The 21,185-nt window shown below is 45.1% G+C and overlaps 1 protein-coding gene across 2 annotated transcripts in view; it reads left to right on the top strand.

Moving 5' to 3' along the window:
* The first annotated feature begins 12,071 nt into the window (after positions 1 to 12,071).
* pcdh19 (protocadherin 19) overlaps positions 12,072 to 21,185 on the top strand; it is a 64,819-nt gene continuing 55,705 nt past the window's right edge. Inside the window, exons 1-2 of one of the 2 annotated variants that reach the window (XM_062525070.1) lie at positions 12,072 to 15,242; positions 18,843 to 19,176. In XM_062525070.1, coding sequence (XP_062381054.1) covers positions 13,054 to 15,242; positions 18,843 to 19,176 — 2,523 coding nt within the window. In that variant the 5' untranslated portion in view covers positions 12,072 to 13,053. Of the gene's footprint in view, positions 15,243 to 18,824; positions 19,177 to 21,185 lie in introns of both variants that reach the window. The other variant, XM_062525069.1, reaches the window with a different exon arrangement.

Below are 21,185 nucleotides of genomic sequence, written 5' to 3'. Positions count from 1 at the left end.
AAAAAAAAAACGTAGAAGAAATACAAGGGAAATGCAATCTACTCTCCGCAGACTTGCTCGCCCGACACTGAATGCGCAATTAGCGTTCCCTAAACAGCACGCCGCGCGTCTCATAAGCCATTTCCTTAATCTGTACAGCATGGAGGGGGGAAAAACAGTTCTCCAAAGGGAGGCAATCTCCTTCCTTTTTCGCTCCTTCTCTTTCCCGCACGTGGTCACCTATCTGCAACAGGGAGCCAGCACCTTCTCGTTGCTCCTTAAACCACCTTTAATCGCCCGCGGCATTAAAGAAACCTCATTTCCATTCTAATTTCTTTCTTCTACCCCCACTCTCCTTAATTCCAGCCGGTGTGCCACGCATATCTCTTTATCCAGTGGTGGAAGGCAAATTGCATTCTGGGACACACGTTTAGAATTTAGAATGTCAGGGGAGGCACCGCGGCGGACTACACACATGCAGGGCTGGGGCCATTAATAAGCACACATTAAAGGGTGGGAGATTGGACAACCCCCCCACCACAAACACACACACGCACGCACACACACACACGCCACACGCGCGCACGGCACACACACACACACACACCACACACACACACACACACACACACACCACACACACACACTAACACACACACACACACACACACACACAGACACACACACACACACACACTAACACACCAAAGGCCCATTCCCTGAGGAGGCTGGGCCGACTTTATTGATATCATTGGCCAAATAGAGACGATGCACCATTCCCCTGTCACAGTGGCTCCTCTGGGGTTATTACTGGGTCAACCAAGCATAGCCACAGCAGCCTTACTCCAGCATTAGCAGGCTACACACACACACACACACACACACACACACACACACACACACACACACAGACACACACACACACACACACACATATGCACACGCAGATATACCCCCCCCCCCCCCCCCCCCCCCACACACACACACACATGCACACGCACACGGAGATACCCACACTCACTCAGAATGCATAGTTCATTCTGGCTCAAGGGGTACGATTTCAGTTTTACATGTATAAAATAACACAAGCTTATTTTCTTTTCATAAACACACACACACACACACACACACACACACACACACACAGAGACTGTCTCTCATGCAGTGCTGACCCATATGCTATGCAGTTAGATATTAGCAGCAGCTCCTAGCACACTGGAGGTTTTGCTCTGGATTATAAATCTGATAGCCACTTCGCTGCAGAGCCAAAGCTAACATGGTGATGAGCTGATACTTGATACTTCCCTCATAAAAAACAGGGTGCTGATTGTTGCTCAATGTTCATGTCAACTGGGGCTTGAGCAAGGGAGAGAGGTGATGGGGCATACCATTTAAAACCGATGTGTGTGTGTGTGTGAGTGTGAGTGTGTATGAGTGTGTGTGAGTGTGAGTGTGAATGTGTGTGTATGTGTGTGGGTGTGTGTGTGTGTGTATGTGTGTGGGTGGGTGTATGAGCGTGTGCGTGCGTGAGTGTGTGTGTATGTGTGTGTGTGTGTGCGTGCGTGTGTGCACGCATATGTGTGTGTGTGTGTGTGTGTGTGTGTAGGCGGTTTCGGTGTGGCGGTGGAGAGGGGTTCAGTGTCAGCGAGGCCCGAAGGCGCGTTATCAAAATCAATAAACAAACAGCCCCCCGCTTTTGCTGGAATGCTTTTGTCATTAATAAAAACAACATATTGATAGCGAGCCAGAGCAGGCTCACGGCCAAGCCTCAAGCCTCCAGCTACGGCTGCGCTCAACCATCCATCAGCCCTCCACCCGTCAGCAGCGCAAACACAGCCTGATGACATATGGACTGGTGGCAGCCAGCGATGTGTGTGTGTGTGTGTGTGTGTGTGTGTGTGTGTATTAGGTATGCGTGGGGCATGGCTGGAAGATGGCCTAGACTAGAGTGTGTCTGACCTGTGTGAACACACACACACACACACACACACACATATACACACACACACACACAGAGAAAGAGAGACACACACATACACTCACATACACACAGAGACCTTAATGATGACACATGCTCAACAAGCTCCCCAATGTCTTGGGAAAAAGAAACAAATAACAACAAGTGCAACTACCACCACCACCCTACCGTCGCTACCAACACCAACACCACAACTACCACCACCAACATCACCACCAACACCACCACCACTACCACCACCATCACTACACCACCAACACCACAACTACCACCACCAACACCCCCTCAACTCCAACAACAAGAACAACAACAACACCACTGTTCACTGCAACATTGCCTTGGGCTCAAACACGTTTGATGAATGTTTTACACACTTGTTAGAGGCTGTTTATTTCCGTTTTTCAGTCCTTGCTTTTTTCTTGCTTACACAAAGCAATCTGCATATTTCTTGTAAAAACAAAAAAAACACATTCATAAATAAATAAATAAACAAATAAATAACTAAGAGGAGTGCATTAGCTCTCTAACCGCTCCTCTCTAGCCGTTCTCTGGGTTGTAAAAAGAGAAAGCAGGTCACTCTACCGGGCAGCCAAAGAGGCGTTTTATTGAGACGATGCATCACGGGGACCCCTCTTCTTCCCATCATTCTCCTTTCTCTCCGCTGAAGCCAGTCGAGTCACGGGCGGATTTGAAGTAATACCCCGGGATCAGGCCCCCGACAGCTGCTCATAGGCTATAAATTCAGATATTAGATTAGATTGACAGATTAGAGGAGGGAAATAAACATAAGCAATATGTCTGTTAACCCCATAAATCCCCCTGGTCTAAGCACTCTTCAGTCCGCGCGCCCCGGCTACACTATCACACCTGAAAGCCCTGCATTTCTCATTGGCACTATCCAGTGTGCGTGCTGAGTTCTTTGCGGTGCGGCTTAATGCTCTGCGCTCCTTGAGCCTTTGAGTGAACTTTGCTGTCGCCGCCTAGTGACTCACGGGCAACTGTGGCGAGGCCGCACAATGTCGGAGCCTAACATGTGAGTCGGGCTAAGTGCTAAGTCGTCTTCACCAGACAATAGCAGTAAATACACCCAAGAGGAGGTGGTGTGTGTGTCAGAGAAAGAAAGCGAGAAAGAAACTGTATGTGTGTGTATATGTCTGAGAGCGTGTTGTATGTGTGTGTGTGTGTGTCTGAGGGTGCGCATGTGTGTGTGTGCGTTATTGGATGAGGTTGTGTGTGTCTTATTGTGAGTGTGTGTGTGTGTCTTACTGAGTGTGTGTGTATGTGTATCTGTGTGTGTGTGTGTGTGTGTGTGTGTGTATATCTGTGTGTGTGTGTGTGTGTGTGTGTGTGTGTGTGTGTTTTATTGTGTGTGTGTGTGTGTGTGTGTGTGTGTGTGTGTTTTATTGTGTGTGTGTGTGTGTGTGTGTGTGTGTGTGTGTGTGTGTGTGTGTGTGTGTGTGGAGGGGATGATGTGAGGAGAAGATAAGCCTGTTTCCATCCTGAAGATGTTATCAGGAGCCGCCCCAGCCCCACCTGGCGCTCCGTGCCCCCCCACAGGTGTTCCACTCTGAATCTCACCTGATTAATCAGTCCGCAGGCGCTGAGAGATGAGGCCTCGCGCACACAATGGCTCCCTCGCCGGCTCTCTAATGGATCGTGCGACAGGTGACTCCCAGCCCCTCCCGAGAACACACTCCTCTCCTGGTCGTGAGTACCGGTAGGTGTGAGTTTGGTGCACTAACCCCCCCCCCCCCCCGCCCCCCCCCCGGAAACCCTTTTCTTTTCAACGCCTGCCAGCTAGCCTGTGCAACAAAAGAGCACTGATTTTAGGTGTGGGGCTAATCAGGGCCACGCTGAGATCGTGCGGACGCCGTCGCGCGAGACCTGATTGCGCCCATTGTCTGAGGCGGCGGCGGGGAGGGGAAAGGTGAGGGGAGCGGACGGCAAATATTGTGGCGCGGCGAGGTGAGACGGAAATAACACAAGCTTGGTTTTTTCGATTCATCCTGAAGTAGGGGTTGAGAGTGGGCAGCAGTTTCATGGCTTAATCCTGAATACCTCTGATCTGATACAACACCAGGGAAATAGTGCACTTCCACGCACTGCCAAAGGCCCTGTATACAGCATTTTGTATTGAGGTAGAGGACAAAGTTATGTCTTACCATATAAAAACATTCTTTAAGACTGGCTCGTTGACCCCCCCATCCCCCGTAAAAAAAAAAAAAAAAATCATGATATAATCTCTCCACTGCCGTGTAAAATATTCTAGCACAACATTCAGGGGGGCTTTAACATTGCAGATAGGATGCATAGTCATGTTTCCCTCAAGCAAAGAGCAGAGTTACATTTCCAAATAACATTTGACTCTAAATGAGGTCAGCCCTCTTTTACTCTCCTCTCCATCTGCTTCCTAACAGCACTAGAAAAGAGAGGTGTCAGTCTTGAACTTCCAGCCAAAACTTACGGTGGCCCTGAAGTGCAAAACACAACACAAATAAGACAACACAACACAAATAAGACAACACAACACAAAGAGAGAAATCACGGCCCCAAAGTGCACAACACAACACAAAAAGAGACAACACAACACAAAGAAGAGAAAAAACGGCCTCGAAGTGCACAACACAACGGCAAATCACACAACACAACACAAAAAGAGACAACACAACACAAAAAGAGAAAACACAACGGCAAATCACACAACACAACACAAAAAGAGACAACACAACACAAAAAGAGACAACACAACACAAAAAGAGAAAACACAACGGCAAATCACACAACACAACACAAAAAGAGAAAACACAACGGCAAATCACACAACACAACACAAAAAGAGACAACACAACACAAATAAGACAACACAACACAATTAGAGAAACCTCGGCCCCGAAGTGCACAACACAACGGCAAATCACACAACACAACACAAAAAGAGACAACACAACACAATTAAGAGACAACACGAAATACCTTCGGGCCACATGATCGTCGCTGGGACACGTACGTAGGCCTGCAGCCCGCAGAAAATAGCATGCTGGGTCTTCACATGTCCATAAGAATCCACAGTAATGGAATATCCACGTTGTGTTTTATTCATAATATGTTTGGTGTATAATCCAACTCATACAAAAGCAACAAGTTCGAAACAAATCATCAGAAATCAGGAAGTAAAACAGCTTGTAACTCTGTCACCGTTCTAGATACCGTCATACGGTAATTTTTGTGAGATCCCCCTAGTTACCATGGTAGCTACCACACATCAGAGTGATGGCTTTGCCCAAAATGTCTTTCTGCGACGAGATATTAAAAACCGGAGGAGATTGGGCAAGAGAGCTGTCAACCAGGCTCCCCAAAAATCTCCAGAATGTTAGCTTTCATTTGACACCAATATTATGCTTCTACTCAAAGGGGTTCTTGTGTAAGAGTTTTATTGTCAGTAGCCTATGCACCATTAAATCTTCGAATTATTTCAGCCTGCATGTCTCTTTAAATCTTTTAATGAATGTTACGAGGACTTTACTAGGGTTTATAAAGTAAAGTCGCATATCACTGAAATCGTCTACCCCTTGGCTTCAACGCTATCCGGTTTTCAATGACGAGGCATGTGGCTGACTAGTGCTGTCGTCATTCAAAGCTGGGGAGCCTGATTGACAGCTCTCTTGCCAAATCTCCTCCGGTTTTGAATATCTCGTCGCAGAAAGACATGTGGGGCAAAGCCATCGCTCTGATGTGTGGTAGCTACCACGGTAACTATAGGGGGATCTCACAAAAATTACCATGGTATGACGGTATCTAGAACGGTGACAGAGTTACAAGCTGTTTTACTTCCTGATTTCTGATGATTTGTTTCGAACTTGTTGCTTTTGTATGAGTTGGATTATACACCAAACATAGGCCCTATTATGAATAAAACACAACGTGGATATTCCATTACTGTGGGTTCTTATGGACATGTGAAGACCCAGCATGCTATTTTCTGCGGGCTGTAGGCCTACGTACGTGTCCCAGCGACGATTCATGTGGCCCGAAGGTATTTCGTGTTGTCTCTTAATTGTGTTGTGTTGTCTCTTTTTGTGTTGTGTTGTGTGATTTGCCGTTGTGTTGTGCACTTCGGGGCCGAGGTTTCTCTAATTGTGTTGTGTTGTCTTATTTGTGTTGTGTTGTCTCTTTTTGTGTTGTGTTGTGTGATTTGCCGTTGTGTTTTCTCTTTTTGTGTTGTGTTGTGTGATTTGCCGTTGTGTTTTCTCTTTTTGTGTTGTGTTGTCTCTTTTTGTGTTGTGTTGTGTAATTTGCCGTTGTGTTGTGCACTTCGGGGCCGTGTTTTCTCATTTTGTGTTGTGTTGTCTCTTTTTGTGTTGTGTTGTCTTATTTGTGTTGTGTTGTCTTATTTGTGTTGTGTTTTGCACTTCAGGGCCACCGTAAAAACTAGACAGTGGAGGAAGTTTAAACAGGCAAACTAGTACTGCCATGACCTTACGACCTTCATGCCCTGGCTGAATATGGTCAGCAGCAGCTTAGACAGAAGTCAGTAACGTCAGCCTCTAATGATTACAGTTAAGCAAAATGCCTCTTTTATAGTTGGAAACGTGGCATAACCCACATATCAAACGACAGCACAAATCCATAGACGGCATTGCTGAAGTAAAGAGTATTTGTTATCACATAACCATTGCAGGAGCAGACTTCAGTGAAGCACTTCCTTAAGATCGCAGACAGCTGACCTTATCATTTATAACCTCAGTTGTGATAAACTGAAGTGGCAAAGTGCAATTTGTCATGGGCTAATTTAGGCACTGTTAATACTGTGTGTGCGCGGAGGGATTTTGCTGGACTTTCTGTTCTGTTGTTTTTGAAGTTATATGTGGGATCTACAAAAGAGTGTGGGAGTGAAAATTATCTCAATTATTGCTAATTGGAAGGGTTTTTTTCATATCCGCATTTGTCCATGAATAACATCAGCACGTCATATGCTACATGACTAATTGCTTTCTGAATCATACGTAAACTACATTACATTATGCACAGAGTACTTTTGAGCATAGTGCACTGAAGCACTTAAGGTCAATGGACTATTTGGCATGATAATGATCAATTTGTCTGATATTCATAATTCACAATAATGATTCATTAAAAACATTTATCATACAGCTCTTCACAATGCAGAATTCTCCATTGACTCGAATGGGATTTTCCAAAATTCTACGGCCAAATGTATTCATTTAATGACGGTTGAGACATTTAAGTGATTACTGCTGTCAATTGCAACTGGTTTTGTGCTTCTGATTTACGTCTTTCATATCACTCCACAAGTAGTCCAGTCACTTCTTGCAATGGAACTGCATTCAAAAGTGAAAGCAGGCGGTTGATCACCTGTGTTCTAAAGAACACCCATCTTCTTAAACAGCCTAGAGTCTTTATACACGCTCTCAAAACAAATGTATTGGAAATAACACACTGTCCCTATCTGGACACAGAGATGTGTTAAAAACAACAAAAGTTGTGTTATTTTCAGGACATACTGTGTAACAAATCACAAATGAATGTGTTGGAAACAACTCAAATTGTGTTGTCCGTATCTGGACAACAAAAGTGATATATCTATACATTTTTACTTGCAGGGTCAAGAATATCCATCAATATTCTTGACCCTGCAAGTAAAAAATCAAATTTCGAAATTTCAAATGTGAAGATGTGACATGAATATGTTAAAATAAAGATATTCTGGTATCTTATATGAGAGAAGCCAATTCAAAAATGTTATTGAACAAAATGATAGAATGTTAGAGCAGCTACTGAAAAAATAGGACTACAGAAATGCATCACCAGGCAAACTCCACCAGCCGTGATCACATACTGATAGGAACATTTGCCCTTGAACATTTGACAAGATGAATATCACTGCCACAAGCTAGACTTCTCCTACCTCCTTGGAACAAACCTGTTCACACAGCCAACAGAGTCACATATAATGGTGCTGCAACCTTTCACACATGCAATAAAGTCAACGAATATGACCGGACAGATTGTGGATAGATTCGGTGAGGGAGCTGCAGCAGCCCCTGTTACGCCGTTTCAGAAAATGTTTGGCCTCTAACACAATGGTCCCTGAGGGAGAAGGATTCTTTAAATGGATCCATTACGACCGGTCAAGAGAGGGAAAGAACTGGAGGGCGTAACGTCATTGAGAGTATACGGCCGCAGATTAAGCCTGTTAGGCCTCTCACGCTTACTGCCTCCAGTTAGGGTAGTTGAAGGGGATCGATTTCTCCAAACGTACTGTGACCATACAGAGGCCGCCGTAAGGTCGTCCGAACCACGAGGCCACGACTAGAAATGCCAAACTTGGTCACTCTAGGAGGTTTCATTTGTTATACCAAGCCTTAAAAATAAATACAAATAACACAAGGTGCATATGTCCGGTGCAGCAAACCCAGTTTCACCAGCGGCTCACGGCAAGCCCTAACCCCGGAGTCCCTGGAGGGAGCTGAGAGTCAGGCCGCTGGAGAAACACCTGCTGCTTTGAGCTGAGAACGAGGATGATAGCAAGAAAACCTCATGAAACTAAACCCAAACTGGGCTAGAGTGTGCTAGAGCCTACAACTCCACAACTGTGCAGGGACAAGAAGTCACAGCACCGTAGCCAAGGGTCTTTGATTGACATGATTAAAAGTGTGCCTCTCTCTCTCTGTCTCCCTCTCTCGCTCTCTCTGTCTTTCCCTTGTTCTCTCACTTTCTTTCCCTCTCCATTTCTCTCTTTGTTCTCCTCGTCCTTCCTCTCTCTCTCTCTCTCTCTCTTGCTCTATACTAGCCGCACCTGTGAAAGAGACTCGGCGTGTCTGAGCATCACCGAGAAAGCAATAATGCCACAACCCGTCAGAGTCGCTCAGCTATTCCTTTCATTCGGAGCAGCGGGGACATTCCACAGACGCAGAGCAGGCGCCTTGGCAGAGAGAAAGAAGAAAAAAAAGAGAGAAAAAAAAGGAGGGGGGGAATCAGAGATTCTCTGTGTACTCTCGACGTTGTTGGCTCAAGGCTTGGAGCAATATGAAGAAGAAAAAAAAAAGAGTTCAAAAAGAGAGAGATTGAGAGGCTGGCGTTGCACAAAGTACTAGCCTCTCTGGCCTTCTCCTCGGCAGCTCGTGGCACCTTTGAGATGCTTCGCTTCGCACTTCACGCAAATCTGCGTTGCCAGATAAGGCGGCGGGGAACAGGGGAGGGCAAGAGTGCAGCAATCAGAGATCCGTGGGATCTCGAGAAGTTATGGAAATAAACAGATACATAAGGATCTGCCTCCAACACGATTTGAATTGATTCTCCGAAAGCAAAAACCTCTGAAAATAAACCTCTCACATCCCCATCTCTGATAGCCTCCAATGATTACTGGTTCTTCTCTGGAATTTTCTTCTCTCTGTCAAAATGGAAACTCAGATAGGTTCACAGTATTTCTGCAATGCCACCTTTTTTCTAAAATGATTATTCTTTGTAAAAACTGAAGCTTCTGCTTTTACTCCTCTGGTGCCGACTCCATTTCATGCACCTCCGTGCACGAGCGAGCACACTTCAGCCTTTGATGGTCATTCTGTTAAAAATGAGTTGAGCGAAGGTAGATTAAATCCCCATTCATATGCACCACTTACAACGGCAGGCGAGATCAAAACCCTCCCAGTCTGCCACTGCAGAGCAGAACAAATGGCAGAGTATCACTGTGTCAGACTCAGGTCTGTGGGCAACATTTCAAGGGGAGTGTGTGGGCTATTTGTTGAAAAGTATCACATCATTCCTCTACCTGAAAAAAGAGAGGTAGTACTGGTTCAGTAGTTGAGGTACTTATCCTTACATTTTGTAAAATATCAGTTTAATAGAGAAGCCTAGTGGAATATATAAAGGCAGTACCATGCTTAAGCCTATATGAAGCCTACAAAATAGCCTACAGTACATAATAGGCTGTGTAGGTAATAATTATTGACTGACTGGAATCTACTTATTTACCGGTTGAGTAGAGCATGGTCATTAAAACCCTATTTACCATTACTAATAGATTCCCTAACCTCTCAGCCTCAGTCTCTGCATTTAGCCACTCAACAGCTTGAGAAGCATAGTTAGGCTCTCCAGGATGACCTAGAGTAAGTGTAACCTATAGCCTATAACCTATAATATGTTTGATGAGGCTGGAGACAGAAGAGGGGGATGCTGGATAATGTGTAGGCTATTTATAACACTGGATAACGAGTTTGCATGGTAGCTAAATAATATAATTGATGAGATGCAAAGGTGAATCAAAGAGTGTATGCAAATATGACTATTTGAGTTTCAACTTATTGGTGGTTTTCATCAAGAGATATTCAACAATTCCCAGAATGTACCAGGTGTTCATGTTTTATCTATATTGAATATCAATGAAAAACAACTATATTAAATAATAATAAAAAGGGCAAAATAATTCTATTAAACATACATTAATCCCAATTATCTATTAATGACCTTAATGGCCTTTAATAACCGGAATTACGCCAGTACACATTCAGTCAGAGCCGTATGCAGAAAACAAATACCAACTGTTGCAGAGATGCGTGGGCTAAGAAGAGAGCGAAAAGAGGACGCTAGGTGTCACCCTTGTGACTCAAAACCTACTTCAACCAAGATGTGATCTTGTTTCGTGGTCTGAACCAAATCTGTGCGACGTGCAAAAAGAGTGCTGCAGACAGAGGGAGAGAGGAGAGAGAATTTCGCGATTCACAAAGCTTTCCTTTGTTGTTGCCCATTATTTCCACAACTCACTTTGCTCGGTCAAAAACATAAAATCAGAAACAACATACAGTGACAAAAAAGTATATGCGATTTCAGATGTTACTATGTAGTTTAAATATGAGACAGTGAAGCTTCGCCTTATTTACTGTAACTTACTGACAAGCATGTATGTGTAAAACAGTAAGCTATTACTGTGAGTCTTTACTGACAAGTGGCTCTGTCCCTTTATCTTCAATCATCGGTCAAATCTAAATGGACCATATGCCAGCATAAAAATCAGTTACAGATTCATCGGATGCTAACGTTCGTGTGAATGGAATAAGGTAACGCAATGAGTAGGTAGTGACGCATCAGTCACACGCGTAAATGTGAAGCAGTGTGGATGACAGCGAGATAAGCAAACATTTGTGGAATGACCTGACGTATGCTTCATCGTAATGATCTTATCCATGGACTTACAAGCAACACGTGTTAAGCATACTTGAATGGTTGTGGGTTGTACAATTACGCGTACAGTACGCGGCATCCTTCGCAGGCAATGAGAATGGTGTCTGAATGCGCAATGAGGTATGCTCGTTTCAAATAAACTGAGCTATACCTTATACAGCAGTAGTGATTTTCGGCTAAGTGTGGATTAACCGTGTTTTATAATTTTCATTTAGATTAAATGGTAGTACTTGTACAGGAGAAACCATCTGTTATCCAATGCGCAATGCCAGTGCATGCATAAAAATCACTGCTTGGCCACCCATCCACCCATCCTCAAACTACCTTCAATCAGTTTTAAGTCACCAACAAATAAAAAATGTCAAGTCTGTAATCAGTCGTCAATAATCGACAAACACATTTGTGTCAATTGCGCGCCACCGGCAGAATGCCATGAGGAGAAAGACATATCTCGTAAGCCTTGGAGACGCTCGGAGTAGTCTGTGCATTCCTGAATGGTTGATTTGGTGTGCTGATCCAGCCACACAGATCTTGGCTGCAGAAGTGCAGGCTAGTTGGCCGAGTTTCACAGCTGATATATGTCCCACCCACCAGTAAAGCCAACCCACCAGCGCCGATTGTTGTTGGCTGAAGGGTTTGAAGATCGTCCTCTGATTGGTCGTGTAGTTTGGAGGTTCAGATACTCGACCGACCAATTTTACCTTTGATTCGCTGAGGGGTTTGCGGGTCTTCCTCTGATTGGTCGAAGGCTTTGCGGGTCTTGAGATCGAGCGCCAGCCGCTGCACTGTGCAGTCGACAGTGCTCACTGAAGATGCTAGTTGAGCATCAACCAGAAGCTGCGCGGAGAGTTCTGTAGTCGCATCATCCACAGGCTGGATATCTATGAAGTAGCTTCTATCCTACTGTTGCAAAACCCAAACGATTTCCGTCGTGGTTTTAACGTGACTAAGGAAAGCGGTTTCCATTTTCGTGGTTTATTTGTTTTATTTCATTTTTCTCATCCACATTGGACGCAGGCGTGTTCATGTCAAAGTCTTTCTGACTGCTCTGAAGAAATTAATTTACACCCAGGAATCTTCAATACTTTCATTAAAGAGAGAAGAAAAAGAGAGCGACCTCCTTTCCCTGCGATTTGGAAATAATGGAAATGCGGACTTGACTACTGACATTAAGACGCCTTCATGAAGGGGGCAAGAAAAACGGACCACTGCTTGTAGTAATTTTTGTGATCAGTGCTGATTGCCTTGATTTTCTCTTAAGATTTTCTCCTTGTGGATTCTGTGTCTTCTCAGCGGATATGCTCTTTCATGGAATTGCAACCTGAGAATATATCATTATTTGAGCCTTATTTGAGAATATACTGGGCTCCGCACCTATTTTTATTAATATGCATTTACATGCAACTGGAAACATGGTGTTGAGAATAACCATCGTGGAACGTCATTAGCACCAACTGGTTTTATTTTTGTATTGATGTGGACCCGCGCAACGGAATGTACTGATTGAGACTTATCAACGTTTTAAGGATTTTGTTACTGCTTCAAAATGGTCGGTTCTACATCATTCCTGGCTAGCAGTTGTCTCCTGATGTGAACTGCGCAGATTTGATGAGTAGTCCTCCGCCGGTTTTTCCCGCACCCATGCAGAATGTATGAATTCTTATTTTCTGTCAGCAGACTTTTCACATAGAAACTGAAAATAGACTAGCTCTGAATAGTGCACAGGACTCTGTCACAACAGTGCACACAGCGTAAGTGAAATTAATTCAGCACCAGTTGCGAGCCTTTTTTAATTTTCAATATCAACGATTTTTTCTTGGTAACTTTTATGTGGGGACATACAGAAATATTTGGAGTACTATAATAAGATGCGCAGATAAAACTAATCAGTCGATGAGATGCATGTGGTGAAAAGAAGAAAAACATCAACAGGTTCGATACACTTGAAGGAGATGGAATTTATACACATTTTCGTGTTTTTACTGTTCTGCTGGACTGGTGCCGACGCTCTGTTCACTAGGACATACTATGTGAAAGAGGAGCAGCCAGCATACACGAAAATAGCCAATCTTACCCAAGAGTTCATCGACACGAAGTTTGCAGGTGCAAATCAGTCCGTTTCCTTCCGCATTATCTCCAGCTCTGAGCCGAGATGGGTGGAAATCGACAACATGGGGGTTCTAAAAACCAAACAGAAAATCGACCGAGACGTGGTTTGCCGCCATAATCCCAAATGCGTTGTAACGTTGGAACTGATGTCAAACACCATGGCTATATGTGTGATCAAAATCGAAATAGAGGACCTGAACGACAACGCGCCAAGATTCCCAACAGACCACATTGATATCGAAATCTCTGAAAACGCCGACCCGGGGACAAGATTTCCCCTAGAGGGGGCAAGTGATCCGGATTCGGGGAGCTATGGAGTTCAAACCTATAGCATCACCCCGAATGAGCTGTTCGGACTCGAGATTAAGACCAGGGGGGACGGTTCTAAATTTGCAGAGCTTGTAGTCGAGAAGCCTTTAGACCGAGAGGTTCAGTCTAGATATGATTATTCCATTACTGCAGAGGACGGGGGGGATCCCCCAAAGTCTGGCAGGGTGAAACTAAACATCAAAGTAATAGACTCCAATGACAACAACCCCGTTTTTGATCAGGCCGTATATTCAGTGAAAGTGATGGAGAACTCTCCCATCAACACAGTTGTTATTAATCTTAACGCAACAGATCCAGATGAAGGCACAAATGGCGAGGTTAGGTATTCATTCAATAGCTACGTCAGTGACAAAACAAGAGAAGCTTTTAAAATTGACTCTAAAACGGGCGTCATCACTGTCAATGGGCCACTGGACTACGAAACGACGACAGTTTACGAAATCGATGTGCAAGCCAAAGATTTAGGCCCGAATTCTATACCTGCACACTGTAAAGTCAACGTAGAGGTCCTGGACGCAAACGATAATGTGCCAGTGATCAACCTCCTACCAGTGAGTAGTGAGATAGAGGAGGTCAGCGAGAACGCCGGGCCAGAGTATGTTATTGCTTTAGTGCGGGTTTTGGATAAAGACTCTGGGTTGAACGGGAAAGTCAAATGCAAGCTTCTAGGTAATGTGCCTTTCAGACTCCAGGAGTATGAGACCTTTTCAACCATCCTTGTTGCTGGCAAACTGGACAGAGAGGAAAGAGACAGGTACAACCTGACAATTCAAGCTGAGGATAGTGGTAACCCCTCGCTGAAAACAACGAAATCATTTGCTGTCAAAATCAAGGATGAAAATGACAATCCACCCCACTTCACCAAGCCGCATTACCAGACCATGGTTATGGAGAACAACACCCCTGGTAAACATTTATTCACGGTGACTGCGAGAGACCCTGACATGGGCTTAAATGGCTCTGTGACTTACTCCATTGTTGAAAAGAATGTTCTGGACATGTCCATTTCCTCGTATGTCCAAGTGGGTCCCACCACAGGGGAGATTTACGCACAGAGATCTTTTGACCACGAAATGACAAGGTCTTTCGAATTCAACATTATGGCCAAAGACCAGGGTCAGCCATCTCTTAGCAGCACAGCCACAGTAAAAATAGTCGTAATAGATGTCAATGACAATATTCCTTTCATCACGTCTCCCCGTCTGGTTAATGGCACCGCAGAAGTGTCTATCCCCAGAAACGCGGGAGTTGGCTACCTGGTTACCCATGTGAAAGCCGACGATTACGACGAGGGGGAAAACGGTAGACTGACATACTCCATCACTGAGGGAGACAGGCCTTACTTTGAAATCGACGAGATGAACGGGGAGATTAGGACTACGACGACTTTTTCCGACAGAACCAAGGCGACCTACGAGATCACGGTGATGACCCACGACCACGGGAAGCCGTCTCTGTCCGCGTCGGCATACATCGTCATCTACGTTTCCCAGGACCTGAACGCACAGGAGTCTATTGGCACGGTCAACCTCTCCCTGATCTTCATCATCGCGCTGGGCTCCATCGCTGCTATCCTGTTTGTCACCATGATATTTGTGGCAGTCAAATGCAAAAGGGATAATAAGGAGATCCGAACATACAACTGCAGGTACCTAACCCATTTATTTCATCTTTAGAATTCGATACTAATCATGTCCTCTGTGTGTCATTCATAATATCCCAACAGTCATCCAGCTCACTTGCGTAAAAATACAATATTTGGTGCATGACTGTCGCCATAGCTTTTGATGTGTTTGTAGGAGCTGTGTGTGGCTTGCTGTGCTTCTCTGTGTCGTGTGCATGCAGCAGGGCCAAGGGCCATTGAGGAAGAGCAACTGACTCTGAGATTAGATGGGATGTGGCTCCGTAACAATAGATCCAGTATGGTTTTCCTTTATCAAAGTAAAAGTACAGATTGATTTTCTAAAGAAGCCATTGTATCATATTTAGACCACCCATAATAAGATTGGAACATCATAACATAACTGACTGAGCAATTTGTGAGAGCATTTCTGGTACATAGTAATTGCATAACCATTTGTATTGCTTATTTACACTGTGAGTGTGTGTGTGTGTGTTTTGAGCAGGTGCCTGCTCTGGTGTGTGTGTGCATGCATTGATGTGATGGTCCATCCATAGCTCCATGATAACATGTTCATGTTAACAAATACAGTATAACCTTAAGCGTGAGTTAGTGATGATTTAAACCATCACTGTTTAGTCACTATTCCACTGACTAGACTGCAATTACAGTACCTGCAAGGCAATTAAATAATTACCATTATTACACACCTCCCAAGATTAGGACCTTCCACAAACTAAAATCTTTCTTCTCCTATATGTAATTATACTTTAAAGCCTCAAGTTCCCTTCAGGGCTATTCAATTTCTGTGAACACATGATGCAGATGTAGAAAATTAGTTAACATTGATCGTAAGCCTTCCACGAAACAGCCATTTCCTAAAGCTATTTCTCAATTACTCCTTGTCAGTCAGTAGTCGCCTGGTTAATACAGTACTTGGACTATGTCTCATTCTAATTTCTTGTAATTTTCTGCATGTTCTCAAGGCTTGAAAGACTTTGACATTAAATCATGAAGCATTGCCTGTATGTTAACCTGATAACAGGGGGAGGCCCCAGTTGACTTGCATAGAGCTAATGATACTGTTGTACTGATTGTCAAGATTACCTTTTTGCTTCCAGATAAGTGATGAATTGTTGTTCATAGTCTCCACTATTTTTTGTAGGAAGAGATAGACCAGTATTTATTAAAAGAGCCATCACATTTATTTATTTATTTCTAATATAGCATAATAACATACTTGCCTTTATCGATCTGTAACATAGGCTCCAAAGATTATTTCCCTCCACTATGTTGCACAGAGCATTTACATATAAATTGCTTTTTGCAGATTTAACCTGAAATCATTACCATATTTTACACCGAACATAATTTTTGTTGACATTTCAGTTGTGTGACACCTCTGTCTCCATCTTAACTGAGATGTTGTATGTGTGTGTGTGTGTGTGTGTGTGTGTGTGTGTGTGTGTGCAGTGTACACTAACACTTGCGGATTCAGTGATTCGGGCCTATGAGTCAATCAGTTATAAATCAAGGGGACATCTTTTGGTCGGAGAGCGATTCAGTGTAGTGTGTGTGTCAGTCTGGCCTTACAGTCCTACCTGGGTATTCGCCTGGACAGGTGAAGGAAGGTCCGTTTATTTCAGATTGCAGGCTGCCATCCCAGAGATTCACTGACAAGTCTTGGATCTCATATCTCTTTAAATGAAATTGGAATGGCTGCGTGCTGAAGATAGCTTCTCCAGCTTGCTGAGATTATTGCACAGGGACTAGTGTAAACAGGATGTGTCAGGTTTTTTTTCCTCTTTCTCTCTCTCTCTCTCTCTCTCTCTCCCTCACCCTGAAATCGGAAAGACCTCGGGAAATGCTTCTGGAGAACACCACAAATAAGAAATAAATATCTTTGCAGGATGTCAGTTCCAAGTATTGGATTTAGGTAGCTTCGCTGTGCCAATTCTCCCAAGCTCCGAGATCTAGGGTCACGCGGATTAACCGGTTCTAATGATCGAGCGAGATATGTTCTTTGACACTGCTCTAAAAACAACCTTGTTGTTATTGTTGCCGTGAGCGCCAGCGATGGAGGTGATGAGCTATATTAGCCCGTTGCTGCTTTGCCAAGAAGCTTTTGTGAATATGCATGGTGTTACATCTGTCAGATCTATACAGCCCACTAGAATGTATGAATAAATTGATTATGCCAGGCTAATGCTATAAAAATGACTTAAAATGCATACATATGGTTTCATGCATATTCAGCTTTTAATAGTTCATATACTGTGCTACAGTACATGAACATGACTGTGTGTATGCCAGCTTGGCCCCCGTGTCTAGAATTTAAATTCTGATACACATGTATTGCTTTTTTTGTCGGCCTCCTCCATAAAGATTAGAGATTTGCAGTGGGTTATTTGCTATTTGTTGTTCGCTCAGCTTCTGTAAAGACTCTCTCTCACAGGCGTCTTCAGTGCAGGCAGTCGGGGCACAAAAGAAGAGTGATGCTCTTTTCTTATTGTTATTAAGGAAGCCTCGCTGTCTCTTGCCTTTTTTTTTTCTTCCCCCCACCAGCTTAGAATCAAGAGAGAGGAAAACTGTTTTGAGATGCCCACAAAAAGATAAGGTTCTGCACCGTTATCGTTTCTCGGTGCCAGAAAGGAAGATGAATGTGGAGACAGACGCAGCATCTAAATGAAAAGGACAGTTCAAAGCACACAGAGAGATCGAGAGAGAAAGAGAGAGAGAGAGAGAGTAAAGTAGAGGGAGGGAGAGAAAGAGAGAGAGAGAGGGAGAAATGTTCAAATGCAGACGGTCTATAGGAACATGCTAGAAAGTCGTGTTTCGTTGTGGGTAGATCCAGCCCAGGCCCTAAGATGGGAGCAGTGTCACTGCGCGGGGCCGGTGCTGTTCAGAACGGCCTCCAGCAGGGATAAAATGAAAGCCTTCCCCAGCGGAGACGCCCTGAGATAAAGACATCTCGGCGCTCGTCATTTGCTCTGATTGCAATAAAACAGGCCCAGCTTGAGTTAAAGCACACACACACACTCAGTCACTCTCCAAATAAATCAGATTTCCCTAGCTGCACTAGGTGTTGGGTTGGATAATAATGAAGGAGGATGAGGACGCACACACACACACACACACACACACAAATCACCTGAGCACACACAGGTGTTAAACACAGTCTCATGTTTCCATTTGTGTTGCTGTGGTTGGGCATGTTTGCATTGCGAGCGCTTGTTTTGTGACATGTTGACCGTCTCGGCATGGAAATCCAAACAGCTGAAGCATGGCCGCTCCATTGGTGGCCGGACGCCGCTCTCTGTCTCATCGCGGTGGCTATTACCGGACACCGCCAATGAGCTCCAAAAAAAGGCCTCGCAAGCCAACCGCCGCCACTGGCCCTGCCGACGCCCCAGCGCGTGTGTGTGTGTGTATGTGTATGCGTGTGTGTGTGTGTGTATGCACACACACTCGTGTGTGTGTGTGTGTGTGTGTGTGTGTGTGTGTGTGCGTGTGTGTGTGTGTGCGTGTGTGCGTGTGTGTGTGTGCAAGAGGGGGGCTGCTCGGCACGTGGCACGTACACCAGATCACTGCTTTATTGAGTCTGTTCAGTTTCTTCTACCTGCACAGGGTGGCGGAGTACTCCTACGGCAACCAGAAGAAGTCCAGCAAGAAGAAGAAGCTGAGCAAGAACGACATCCGCCTGGTGCCGCGCGACGTGGAGGAGACGGACAAGATGAACGTGGTGAGTTGCTCGTCTCTCACCTCCCCGCTCAACTACTTCGACTACCACCAGCAGACCCTGCCCTTGGGCTGCAGGCGCTCGGAGAGCACCTTCCTCAACGTGGAGAACCAGAACTCGCGCAATGCCGCGCCCAACCACGGCTACCACCACACCTTCACTGGCCAGGGCCAGGGCCCGCAGCAGCCCGACCTCATCATCAACGGCATGCCACTGCCAGAGGTGAGACTTTTCGCTCCGTCCTTAACTCGACTCCCCGTCCTTATAGCGGCCCGTGGGCGGCTCTTGGGTTCTGTGGGTGGGTGGCCCTGCGGTGGCAGGGGTGGGGTGGGGTGGGGTGGTGGGGGGAGGGATGGTGGGGCGGGGTGGGGTTGGAGAGAGGGCACTCATGTGGGTGTCGGGGGGGTGGGGAGGTGGGCAAGGTTTTGCCATGTTATTTGCTGTCAATGGCCTGACAACAGTGATTTGCATCAGGTTATCGACTCTGGTCAAGGAGGTTGCCTTTGATCCTATCTGCTGCTGAAATGTACATACACGTCTACCACACTAGCCTGTATTGACATAATATCTGGCACCGGGCTTAAAACAGCGCCGCTGTTGACATCAATATTTGATATAATTGTGTTATGGGTGCTCTGTTTGAAAAATGGAGTCAAGGGGCTTGTAGTCTCATAATGGATGCCCATTGAGAGCAATGATCTAACCCCAGGTTTTTTTTATTATTATTTTTTTTTTTGTCTGATGTGTCTGTTTGAAGCCAAAAAAACAAGCCTTGACCAAACAGCTTGTTCAGACCACCTCTATTTTTCCCCTCCTGTGCCTCTGTTTGTTTTTTTTCTCCTTCTTTTTTTCCCTCTGTCATCTGTGGAGCCATTGCAGAAAATGAGGCGAATCCTGGGCATCTGCCAAATGCATTGACCCAGCTAATCAGCCTCGCCGCATGCCTTTTCAGGTGCAAGCATTAAGAAAAATTATTGCTCTAAAGGCCCGGCATGTGAATTAAACTCTCTGTTCCTCCCGGGCTCGCCTCGATGCAGCCGGGCAGAGAGCGAGAGATCGGGAGCGAGAGAGAGAGAGAGAGAGAGAGAGAGAGAGCCGGCGTTGAGTAGGCCGTGATGCAAGGCTGACAGCAGGGTGCTTTGTCACATAGGGCGCTTGATTCGCTCAGCCAGGGAGAAGGAGGAGGAGGGTTTCACTTAAAGAGAGCTGAGCTGAAAGAAACGCCATTACAGATGAAGTTACACCTATGGATTTTTTTTTTTTTTTTACTTTATGGACTGAGTCGACAGAATCTTTGGTCTAGTTCAGTTGATCCTCTCCGCCCAGAGACTTCGGGGGGAAGAGAAGTGCATTAAAAAGCAAAGAGGGACCAAAATCACGACATCGATAAAAAACGACCTGAATCTCCATTATTCACTCGAAGAGTAAGACTAAGAGATGCAGACCAAATGGGAGCGTTTCTTTTTTTTGGGGGGGGGGGCTAAGAAATGTATTGATTCATTGATCAGCTAATCCAATATCTTCCCGGGCGCGTATAGATCAGTGGAATCAATGCGGTACACTTAAAGAGGTGTTGATAAATTGAGTCTGTCTCGAGGCTGAGCAAGAGCGCACACACACACACACACACACACAGGAAGGAGTCGGGGTCTCGTGGATTTATATGGCCTGTGAAAAGGGTGAGGCCATTTCATGGTCAGTGGCTTTACTTACATGTGTGAATTGAACAAGCCCTACTCCGTGCACTCTGGTGATTAAAACACTGCCTTTCCCTCTCTCTCTCTCTCTCTCTCTCTCTCTCTCCCCCCCCTCTCTCTCTCTCTCTCTTTTCGTTTCCTTTTTTTCTCCTCACTTTTTTTTTTGGTCGCCGGACAAAGGCAATCAGTGGTGTTGTAGTGCGCCAATTTCGTAGCCTTAGCACGGCGACTTTAGCGAGCAGTGACCGCACCTCCACTGCAGGATTAAAGGGACTCTATTTGAGCTCAAATGAAAACAAGCTGAGAGGAAAGGGGGGTGGGGGTGGGGGTGGGGTTGTTGTCGGGGCAAACAAGGCAGCTGATTGATTCAGATCACCCAAATGCAAAAAGCTTAGGAGTGTGATTGGCGCACATTAAAGCCCAATGAAGGTCTTTGTACCAGGTGTCTAGTCCTCGGTTTTGTGTTGTTTTTTTCCTGGTGACTTAATTTGCGTGCAGCCCTCGCCGTGGCTGTGGCGCGACACAAACATCGAC

Source organism: Sardina pilchardus, chromosome 21, assembly GCF_963854185.1.
Source record: "Sardina pilchardus chromosome 21, fSarPil1.1, whole genome shotgun sequence".
In the NCBI taxonomy this organism is placed as follows: Eukaryota; Metazoa; Chordata; class Actinopteri; order Clupeiformes; family Clupeidae; genus Sardina; species Sardina pilchardus.
The sequence above is the reverse complement of the archived record's forward strand: the minus strand, read 5'-3'. Positions and strand labels throughout refer to the sequence as shown.